This window comes from Ciona intestinalis, unplaced genomic scaffold, assembly GCF_000224145.3.
Source record: "Ciona intestinalis unplaced genomic scaffold, KH HT000109.2, whole genome shotgun sequence".
NCBI lineage: Eukaryota > Metazoa > Chordata > Ascidiacea > Phlebobranchia > Cionidae > Ciona > Ciona intestinalis.
Window position 1 is genome coordinate 34,304 of NW_004190431.2, and position 11,381 is coordinate 45,684.

The 11,381-nt window shown below is 39.3% G+C and overlaps 3 protein-coding genes across 3 annotated transcripts in view; all 3 read left to right on the forward strand.

Moving 5' to 3' along the window:
• LOC100183177 (FAS-associated factor 2) overlaps nt 1–3,367 on the forward strand; it is a 4,996-nt gene extending 1,629 nt beyond the window's left edge. The window contains exons 3-9 of the mRNA XM_026838750.1: nt 66–190; nt 412–604; nt 659–765; nt 1,885–2,049; nt 2,197–2,320; nt 2,922–3,028; nt 3,086–3,367. Of these exons, the coding sequence (XP_026694551.1) occupies nt 66–190; nt 412–604; nt 659–765; nt 1,885–2,049; nt 2,197–2,320; nt 2,922–3,028; nt 3,086–3,301 (1,037 nt within the window). The 3' untranslated portion in view covers nt 3,302–3,367. The remainder of the gene's footprint in view (nt 1–65; nt 191–411; nt 605–658; nt 766–1,884; nt 2,050–2,196; nt 2,321–2,921; nt 3,029–3,085) is intronic.
• A 619-nt stretch (nt 3,368–3,986) lies between these two features.
• Nucleotides 3,987–8,530, forward strand: LOC100185541 (insulin receptor substrate 1-like). The gene is made up of 2 exons (XM_002128359.5): nt 3,987–4,392; nt 6,057–8,530. Exons 1-2 carry the CDS (start codon nt 4,059–4,061, stop codon nt 7,133–7,135), a joined length of 1,413 nt encoding a protein of 470 aa, XP_002128395.1. The 5' UTR covers nt 3,987–4,058; the 3' UTR covers nt 7,136–8,530.
• Nucleotides 8,531–9,398: 868 nt separating this feature from the next.
• The window catches only part of LOC100178446 (26S proteasome non-ATPase regulatory subunit 1), a gene marked incomplete in the record, with an annotated part of 9,792 nt that continues 7,809 nt past the window's right edge, over nt 9,399–11,381 (forward strand). The window contains 6 exon segments of the mRNA XM_009863252.2: nt 9,399–9,517; nt 9,612–9,729; nt 9,813–9,982; nt 10,044–10,240; nt 10,298–10,534; nt 10,594–10,710. Coding sequence (XP_009861554.1) covers nt 9,499–9,517; nt 9,612–9,729; nt 9,813–9,982; nt 10,044–10,240; nt 10,298–10,534; nt 10,594–10,710 — 858 coding nt within the window.

Genomic DNA, 11,381 nt, shown 5'->3' on the forward strand with positions numbered 1-11,381 from the left:
GCAGTTAAAAATATATCTACGTTTAATCGAACCGTGGTCGCTACACCTTATGTATTGAATATTCATAAGGTTTGTTTGGAGAATCTTTAACCCCGACCCTCGGGAAATGGTGACGGATCCACGAGGGGATGTGTTAACGTTCGTTGACGAGTTCGAGGCAAAATATGAGAACCCTCCCCAGATGTTTAGGGTAATGCATGTAACTAATGCATGATTAAATTTATTTACCCTCGTAAATACTGTGGAAGTGTATGAGATGACAACTTTATATATTATGAGATGACAACGATATACTGTTACCCTATCTAACTTAATGTTAACCCCCAGGTCCATATAACTTAATGTTAACCCCCGTGTCCATCTAACTTAATGTTAACCCCCAGGTCCATCTAACTTAATGTTAACCCCCAGGGAAGCTACGGCGAAGCTCAAGCCGAAGCCAAGAAGAATCTTCAATTTCTGCTCGTATATTTACACGACCCACATAATAAAGATTCCGAACCATTTTGTTCGGGTACTTTGTGCAATAATGATGTTGTGGAATATATAAACACCAATATGTTGTTCTGGGGATGCTCCATACAGAAACCGGAGGGCTACAAAGGTTTTCAAACTTATGTTTTATGAATGACTTGATTTATTTATGTTGTTGTTTTAGTTTCGAAACTGATCCGAAACCCAACATACCCCTTGGTGGCCGTGGTGTGTCTTTACCAAAACCAACTTGCTATCGTAGGGAGAGTGCAAGGGAAAGTTACTGCTGAGGTGACTTGTTATACATGGGTGTTTAACTTAATTTATATAATTCTGTGAATCTGTGTGGTAATTCACCAACTCTGGTCTAAACCCCAGGTCCCATGGCGTGCCTCACTGTAGGACCTCACCCATATAGAATAGAATGTGCATATACAATGTTGGGGTAATTCACCAACTCTGGCTCAAATCCCAGGTCCCATGGCATGCCTCACTGTAGGACCTCACCCATATAGAATAGAATGTGCATATACAATGTTGGGGTAATGGGCCAACTCTGGCTCAAATCCCAGGTCCCATGGCATGCCTCACTGTAGGACCTCACCCATATAGAATAGAATGTGCATATACAATGTTGGGGTAATTCACCAACTCTGGCTCAAATCCCAGGTCCCATGGCATGCCTCACTGTAGGACCTCACCCATATAGAATAGAATGTGCATATACAATGTTGGGGTAATGGGCCAACTCTGGCTCAAATCCCAGGTCTCATGGCATGCCTTACTGTAGGACCTCACCCATATAGAATAGAATGTGCATATACAATGTTGGGGTAATGGGCCAACTCTGGCTCAAATCCCAGGTCCCATGGCGTGCTTCACTGTAGGACCTCACCCATATAGAATAGAATGTGCATATACAATGTTGGGGTAATGGGCCAACTCTGGCTCAAATCCCAGGTCCCATGACGTGCTTCACTGTAGGACCTCACCCATATAGAATAGAATGTGCATATACAATGTTGGGGTAATGGGCCAACTCTGGCTCAAATCCCAGATCTCATGGCGTGCCTCACTGTAGGACCTCACCCATATAGAATAGAATGTGCATATACAATGTTGGGGTAATGGGCCAACTCTGGCTCAAATCCCAGATCCCATGGCATGCCTCACTGTAGGACCTCACCCATATAGAATAGAATGTGCATATACAATGTTGGGGTAATGGGCCAACTCTGGCTCAAATCCCAGATCCCATGACGTGCCTCACTGTAGGACCTCACCCATATAGAATAGAATGTGCATATACAATGTTGGGGTAATGGGCCAACTCTGGTCTAAATCCCAGATCTCATGGCATGCCTCACTGTAGGACCTCACCCATATACCAATAGAATGTGCATATACAATGTTGGGGCATGGGCAACTCTGGTCAGATTACGTGAAATAGTTGATCTCTATGAGCCGGTGTTGGTGTCGGCTCGTGCGGACCGTGAAGCACTCAACCAGAACCAACAGATTCGCGCCGAGCAGGACGAAGCTTATTTATTATCGCTGGAAAAAGATAAACAGAAGGTTTGGTTGTGCAAGTTATGGTTGGTTTAATTATCTAGTAGAATCAATATGTTAACAATGCTTTAAAAATTAAAAACTTATTTATTAATTTTTTTGTAATGTTTCATGGCAGTTAATGCTTTGTATAATTCTGTTCTCTCTGTTTAGATGGATAAGAAGAGAAAGGAAAAAGAGATCGCTGAAAATGAAGAAAGAAGAAAAGAAAAGTTAAAACAAGAGAAAGAATTGTCGCGGCAAGCACAACTTGAGATGAAACTTAAATGTAAAAAAGGTAAAGGTGGGGTTACAGGGGGGTTACAATGCTTACATGGGGTTGCAGGGGAGTTACAATGCTTACATGGGGTTGCAGGGGGGTTACAATGCTTACATGGGGTTACAGGGGGGTTACAATGCTTACATGGGGTTGCAGGGGGTTACAATGCTTACATGGGGTTGCAGGGGGGTTACAATGCTTACATGGGGTTGCAGGGGAGTTACAATGCTTACATGGGGTTGCAGGGGGGTTACAATGCTTACATGGGGTTGCAGGGGGTTACAATGCTTACATGGGGTTGCAGGGGAACTACAATGCTTACATGGGGTTGCAGGGGGGTTACAATGCTTACATGGGGTTGCAGGGGGGTTACAATGCTTACATGGGGTTGCAGGGGGTTACAATGCTTACATGGGGTTGCAGGGGGGTTACAATGCTTACATGGGGTTGCAGGGGGGTTACAATGCTTACATGGGGTTGCAGGGGGGTTACAATGCTTACATGGGGTTGCAGGGGGTTACAATGCTTACATGGGGTTGCAGGGGGGTTACAATGCTTACATGGGGTTGCAGGGGGGTTACAATGCTTACATGGAGTTTATGTTTTATTGGTTGTTTAGATATTTGTGAAGAACCAAGTGATGGCGATGATGTCATTTCATTATTGATTAAATTTCCGTGCGGAAAACGAATCAACAGAAGATTCCATAAAGCTGTTTCTGTGAAGGTATTTGACAGTGAGCATGAGGTTTATATGAATTAAACATGTATGATTATTTTACAGGTGTTACACGATTATGTTTATGCACAAGATGAAGCACCGGCTCGTTACCAAATATTCACTAGTTTTCCCCGAGCACCAATAGCTGGATGTTCAACGGATGAGGTTATTTCAACGCAAAGTCATCCTTTAATACAAGATGCTGGCTTAAACAGGAACGACACGGTGTTTGTGCAAAATGTGGGGGAAGATTCTTCGTCTGATGATGAAGATAGATAATATATATTATCCCTGTTATTGTGATATTCAGATTTAATAAATAATACAACACGTGACCGCGTAAAATTTAGACTGTTGTTATTGCAGTTGTTTGACCTACTATATCGGTGTAAACAACTGTTGAAATCACAGCCGTGCTTATTCCAATAGAACGGCGTGGTTTGGGTGATTATGTTTAATGTTACGACACGTTCGTAAAATTCTTTATAAATATAATTTGCTATGGGAAGTGAGTAGGCCAGTATTACTCACAAAATAAGAGAAAAACATTTTGGTGTTGTTTACCGTTGCCGCCTATAGGGCGTAATGTGTCGGAAAGCAAAGATAAAAAAAGAGAATAAGTCGGGTAGTTGAAAGGACCTTGGACTGAAAAACAAGCCAGCCTTCTTCTTGCGTTGGAGACGGCGAGTAGTTTGGCAGAAAAACAAGACGAGTTCGTTCACAAACAGAATATATTATAATAGTTTGTAGTTCAATCTCCGGTCATATTTGATATTCTAGCTTTGTTGGTTTTGTTTGATGTTTGCTGTCAGGTTAAAAGACAAAATATGTTATGTTGGAAACGTTTTGTGAGTATATCTATTTTAAACGTTCTGGTCAACTTATGTGTAGGCTGTTGTATTACTTGTATTTGGGCTCATATGCTTTATTACTATAGTGTTTGTAAAATTGTAGGTAACTTATTATTTTACATGCAGATATAGAGAATATGGTTTATAAAAACAACTGAAAAATATTGCTTCCCTGATTTCTACTGATGGCTCCAGAACCAGATTATTCAGCTATGTCGACGGACATTGTGTTGAAAGGAACACTTCGAAAAGCTAAAACTTGGAATAAAAGATTCTTTGTATTAAGAGATGGCAACCCTCCAAAACTTGAATATTATGAAAACGAACGCAAATGGAAAGTTAACAAACCAAAGCGACAAATAAGTTTGGGCAACCCTTGGAATATCGATAAAAAGAAAGATACAAAACACGAATTCTTAATCGTTATATTCACGAAAGATGAATATTTTACAATGGCAGCAGAAAGCGCAGACGTTCAACAAACTTGGATCTCTGCTTTGCTTAAAACTGTCCGGCCTGGTAAGTTATTCTGTTTTTCATTTGTTATAATGTTTCAGTTAATTCACACACATTGTATTTGTTGGTAATTTAGCACAACTCTTCTTTATAAATGAATGTTAAATAACTAAACCATAATAACTTTGGAAATAAAATATATTATTGCTGTCAGTATGGGTTATGTAACAAATTTGTAGCAGTTAACTGTTTAAATATAGTTAAATGTAATCTGATTTTACTTGTGTAATATATGACAGCATGAAACAGCGGTAAGGTTGATTTATATTTACTTGTTTAAAAATTCAAAGAATATAAACAAGGTTTATATAAGGTGTAAGTTTTATAATAAATTACAGTTACTAAACATATTTAATATATGTTGGTATTTTTTTTGTTTTATTTAATATTGTGTTTGTGGTTTTGCCCAAAACGCCTCAACGTTCGTCGTAAACAACTCGCTCTTGCTTTCAATAAGGAGAGAAAAAGAGGGGACGCACACACGCGCGCATACACGCGCATACACGCACATACACACACGAGCACGCGCGCACACACTTAAACAATAAGACAACGCTCGTCTGGCATTCCATTATAAATGCGTAACTTTGTTTTCGCGCTTATTCGTTTATATTAGTTGTAGATATTGCATCTAATAAACGTTAATATGAATACTTTATATAAAACGAATAAAATCATACGAATGAATTTCAGATAAACCTAAGTAAAATTATGTGACACGCCCACACACGCGCGCACACACACACACACGCGCGTCCTGTTTTGAAAGAAACTACGATCGTATTAAACCGGCTTATATAACGAATACACACGTTGTTTTTCTGGGTTTAATTTCAATTTGTTGTTTAAATAAATACAACGTGCTAATTATCCTCCTAATGTTTGAGAACTGTATTTACCGTCATATAATGTTAGCTTACCCCAATGTACATACGAATACGCGACGTTTGGCTTGCGGGGTAGACGAAAACAACTGCTAGCGTAGTAGGGCTCCCAGACGTGGACGTGACTTGAACATATTTAAATATTAACCACCAAAACTCGCTACATTCACGTATATGTAAAACCTTATTGAACAAAACAGGTTTATTTATCGACGTTTTAATTCAGCGGTTATATTGTGACGTCATTTTCGCCAAGATTTAATTAAACCTAAATCGACGCTTCTAGCGCTAATGTATTATATCAGGGTGGTTTATATGACGTCACAAACGTTACGCACATACGTCACAAAGGTAATATAAAGTGTAGAATATTAATTTGGTTGAATATAAGTTTCCATATTGTTTGATGGAGCACTTGTTTGCGCGCTTGTGTAAATATGACGCGCGTTGGAATGTGGCATTAAAACTTTCATGGTTGTTGTTGAGTCAGGTCTTACTCATGTTGGCGTTCTATGAATCACAAACATGAATCAGAACGCCAAGAAATGTCGGGATATTTTGTTATTAAACTTGTGTTTGATATTATTACGTCATAAGTAGGTGTCTAACTTTTATGACGTAATAGAAAGTTTGGCGTGTTGTCGCGTCGTTGATGGGAGAATAAAGAGAATAAAAAGAGAAGGAGTGTGTGGAGTGGCTCCGTTGTGTAATGGGGCCTGTCATTGTTAACTCAATATTTATTTCCAACTATTTATAATTAACAGTTGTTGTTGTTTATTTCAGCTGCTGGTTTGACAATGTTCAAATACATCTGGCAAGTTGTGTTGGAGAACAAAGAACTTGAAATGAGCAGCAGCAACCTTAGTTTACACGGCCAACATCGTATTTGTCTCACTCATGACTCTATGGTGTTCGTGGCTTGCAATGATCGCTGTAATAATACACCTGCCGAGATTCTTATTACTAACATAAGGTTGTGTGGGCACAAAGAGAACATGTTCTTCATCGAACCAGGGCGTGCGTCAGGCATCGGGAACGGAAAGTTATGGATGGACGTTGGCGACGACGCCATGGCTGCACAGATGCACACCACGATACTTAACGTTATGTACGCGCTTCGACAGGAAGAAGCAAGTTGCAGTTACAGGGGAAGATCCAATAGTTCAGGTTCAAACTCAAGTCGGACACGAACAACACGTACCCACCATAACCCACCACCCAGCCAGATAGGGATGGGCAAAATTTCATCGGCTAAACGTAATCGATGTGACAGCTTGCCTGCCTCCCATGTTGTTGGGTTGCAAGATTCAAGGTTACGCACAGGTAGCGAGGGTGAGAACACGATGAAACGACCACTAAGATACAACAGTATGCGACTCACTTATGGTTCAACAAGTCCTGGTATGAGGAATCGATTAACACCGACGTACAAACGTATGAGTCAACATCACGTCTCACATTCACATACATCATCCTTGCCTGGCAGTTGCAACAGCTCAAGCACAGCGTCAAGCACCGAACATATCAACCATGACTTTTCATCTGGTTACATGAGTAGTTCTATCACATGCTCCGCGCATACAAGCGAACCAACATCTGCTGATGAATATGGGAGTAACAGTCCAACCCAGACTTATATACGTAAGCAACAATCTAGTCGCAGCATTGCTGATACACAAACAGCATGTACCCCACCCATACAAGAGGATGGGGGTTACTGCCCCACCTGCTCGCATACATTCCACCCCCGACACGGTACAGCCCCCCCACCCCTGACACTCAACCCCCCTCTAACCCCCTCACCCACGAATATACCAATGTACCCACACACTCACGCACACATTCACTTGATGATAATTTAAGTTGCGGAACATCATCACTGTCAGCTTCCCCCCACCACATATACGAAGCCGAGGATAAACACGATGAACAAACGTCAAAAAAAGAATCTGTCGATGAATATTCAGTCATGGAGTTTAATAGAAATCCAAATAAATCCCAAGCAAGGCAGGTTAGCCCGCCACAAAACGGGATTCTTGCAAAGTTTGGTTGGTTTGGCGCGGATTCCAAAGTTGATGAAGATGTCGGTTACGTTCCGATGAAATCTGTGACAACCCGGTCGTTGCCGCAAGAGATTGAACCCCGACGTAAATCTGACCCCGACATGACGTTTAGTGTTGAAGGGGCGTGGTCATTGTACGGCTCATCCCCTGAGAAAGGGAACATCAAACCACGACAATGTTCATCATGCACAACAGACGCACAGAGAGTCAACTCAGCTATTTACACCAAGATGGCCCCGTCTTCACCACATTATAATTGTCATCTTAAACTATCATCAGATTATACCGACATGACACCAGAATCTTACGTTGAGCTCAACGAAGAATATTTAAGCATGAAACCGCTAAACAACGGTTTGTCCAACTTGAAAGTTAAAGATCCCATAAATATTTCACCCGACGGTAGAAACGACATTGAAGGTTACATTCCTATGAGCCCAGTAAGCGCGGGAAATATTATTCCTGGCACCAGGAAGTCCATTGTCAGCTCTATATTATCAGTTGCCATGGAGCCCCCTAAACCAACCCCACAGTATCCTCATCAACTCAAATCCTTTTCAACCCAATCACTCGATCGAACAAACAAGAAACGACCGAAATCTCTTGGCTTTCGTCACACATCGAGTACAAGACGTTCACAATCTGTGAAACAAAACAAGAAAAATATTCCTCCTATAACTATTAGTCAAGGTGGTTCCCCACCCGCAAAACCCCCTTTATCCCCAGGTGGGGACTACGTTAACATTGACTTTGAGAAAGCTCAATCGCAAGCACAACAATCACGGTATGTTGAAGCAACAAACCAACGGGGCTCTTCTTATGCCCATATGGAATTTACTTCATGATTTAATATTATTTTTGGTGCTTTAATTGCATCGTGGTTCTATTTTTATATTCCTTGTACGCTACTTTATATATATGGGTGACATTGGTACGAATAACATGGTTGGTGGTTAGCACTTGTGTGGTACCTCTCGTAAGTAAGCACTTTACATACAACCTCATTTACTCATGTTGCTGTTCATGATGTCATAACTGATGATGTCACACACCTGAAACAGAATTTATTCTGTAAATAAATTGAAAGTGTGATGTCGAACCTCATTGTTATTTATTGTCGTGTTTTTATTCTTTAGTAACTTTCTTCATTGTCATAAAGAACTGTCGTCGCCAGTAAAGAGCATTGCTACGGAACAATATGTGTTTGCCTGTTTAATGTTAGTCTTTCCCAAACCAGGTAGATTGGGATAAAGTTAAATGTTGTAAGCAGAATACCCCCACCTTATAAATTACTGTATTTCACCAACGTCTCAAGTTTCTCTCATCTACGATAAAGCATATGTAGGGGGTATTATTTCTGGCCGGTTGGTGGAGATAGAGATGCATGTAATATATTATAAGAACATCCAAAATTTGTCGCATGTGTTACTATAAAGAACCCTTTCGAATTGTGGCATTAAAAGCATACGTAAACACCCAGCCAGAGCAACGTCTATACTAACTTTGTCGTAGCAGCGTAGCTTTACCCTCTGTGTTGTCAAGGATTGCAACGTCGCTTTACGTTTTACACGGTGCAAATTATTTACATTTGTTGTTTATTTTATGTTTATTATGTGTGGCATATATTACATATGGTTACTATTAAACATTCTTTTTAAAATATAGTAGGGTCGGGGAAGATGGGACGTCTTTAGCACATAATATCCAGATATCCTGATCGTATTTTAAACAGTCGGTCTATGGGAACCGTGAAGATATAGATTTATAAATGTTTGATTGTTTATTGTTAACTGCTAAATGGGACGAGAAAAAAGTTAAAAGGTGTCCCATCTTCCCCTACCCTACTATATTATTCTGGAATGACAAAGCGCATTCGAACGAATAATATGCTATTTCTATTACCTACAAAAACCAACTTTAACATCTGACTTTCTGAAACAAATTTTAAAGTTTTTGTGAAAACGTTTCATTCATAATTGTCAGGTCATGTTGCCAATGTGTGGGGTATAGAAGCGTGGTTGATATTTGTAAAAAAAATAAAGTAGTCAATAGCTTTTTAAAATAAGTTCTAGACGAAACGTACTCACGTTTAATTATGTTGTACAGATATTTAGTTTATTCAAAGTTGTTTTGTTAAAGTTGGAATAGTTTGAACGGGCATCATGCATATTACTTCAGCAGGTAAACTACATTATTTTATAATTAAACATAATGCCTGAAAGTTACATAATTTTATATATTTGTGCCAATGTTTATAAAATATTATATTTTCCAGCGGGTGTGCTTTCTCTTCTTCAAGAACCAGAAGACGAATTGAAAGTTTATGCGTTAAAACGTCTTAATGATATTGTACCAGAGTTTTGGCCAGAAATATCAGACCATGTGGAACAAATGTAAGAAATAATTAAAATAATTGAATTATATGAACAAACTACTTCATAATAATTTATTTAAACAAATATAATTTGTTTTTCAGTGAAGTTCTTTATGAGGATGAAACGTTTAAACATCGAGAAATGTCGGCTTTACTCGCATCAAAGTTGTATTATTATCTTGGCGCTTATGAAGATTCATTGAATTATGCCCTTTGCGCTGGTGCTGCGTTTAACGTTAAGGAGAGTTCTGAATATGTGGTTACTACAATTTGTAAGTTCATCTTGTATGTTTTGTTAAACACTACATTATTGTACAAACATTACATCACCAGGCAAATGCATTGACCATTACACGAAACTTCGGGTCAGCCAACACGAAGGTAAAGAAGTAAAGATCGATCCCCGACTTGAAGAAATTGTCAACCGAATGTTTGAGAATTGTTTGGAGGGAGGGCAGTATAAACAAGCTGTTGGGATCTCTGTGGAAACTAGAAGGCTTGATATATTTGAACGAGCGGTCAGAATGACGGTATAAAGTGGATACCCATAGTTTTATATCATGTGTTATATTTATGTTAATTCTCAGCCAAACCTTGGTGAAATGTTGTCTTACTGCACAACTCTATGCACAAGATTGGTTGAGAATAAAAAACTTCGCGAAGATATTTTGAAACTTCTTGTTCGTCTTCATTCCAATCTTGCTCCTTCCACGTCAAAGACAGTAACTCAACCAGACTACATCAATATTTGTCAATGCTTGATATATCTTGATGATGCTTCAGCTGTTGCAGATATTTTGTTAAAACTGATCAAAACTGGGAAGGTGAACATGAGTTACCTTGTTATATTCACAACATTATTACAACATAGGTTTTATTGCAGGACCAAGTACCTATGGCTTACCAAATAGCGTTTGATATGTACGACAGTGCTTCACAATATTTCTTACTTGGAGTGATTGAAGCGTTGCGCAATACTGCTTCCTATCAAGAGGATAAGGTGAGCAATAACTAACGTCGCCCCCGAGCCCCAACATTGGCTGATCTAACATAGGTTGTTTAGGATTCTGGTGCAGATTTAAAAGTTGAAATCGACCAAATCTGTTCAATCTTAGATGGAGAGAAAAGTATTGAATTGTATTTGCAATTTCTTATAAGGAATAATCATGCAGACCTAGTTACATTGAAACAAACTAAAGATCAGGTAAGTTGGTTGGTTGGGGTGATATACAATGTTGGGGTGATATACAATGTTGGGGTGATACTGATATACAATGTTGGGGTAATATACAATGTTGGGGTAATATACAATGTTGGGGTAATATACAATGTTGGGGTGATATACAATGTTGGGGTAATATACAATGTTGGGGTGATATACAATGTTGGGGTGATATACAATGTTGGGGTAATATACAATGTTGGGGTAATATACAATGTTGGGGTAATATACAATGTTGGGGGTAATATACAATGTTGGGGTAATATACAATGTTAGGGGTAATATACAATGTTGGGGTAATATACAATGTTGGGGTGATATACAACGTTGGGGTGATATACAATGTTGGGGTGATATACAATGTTGGGGTAATATACAATGTTGGGGTGATATACAATGTTGGGGTAATATACAATGTTGGGGTAATATACAATGTTGGGGTAATATAC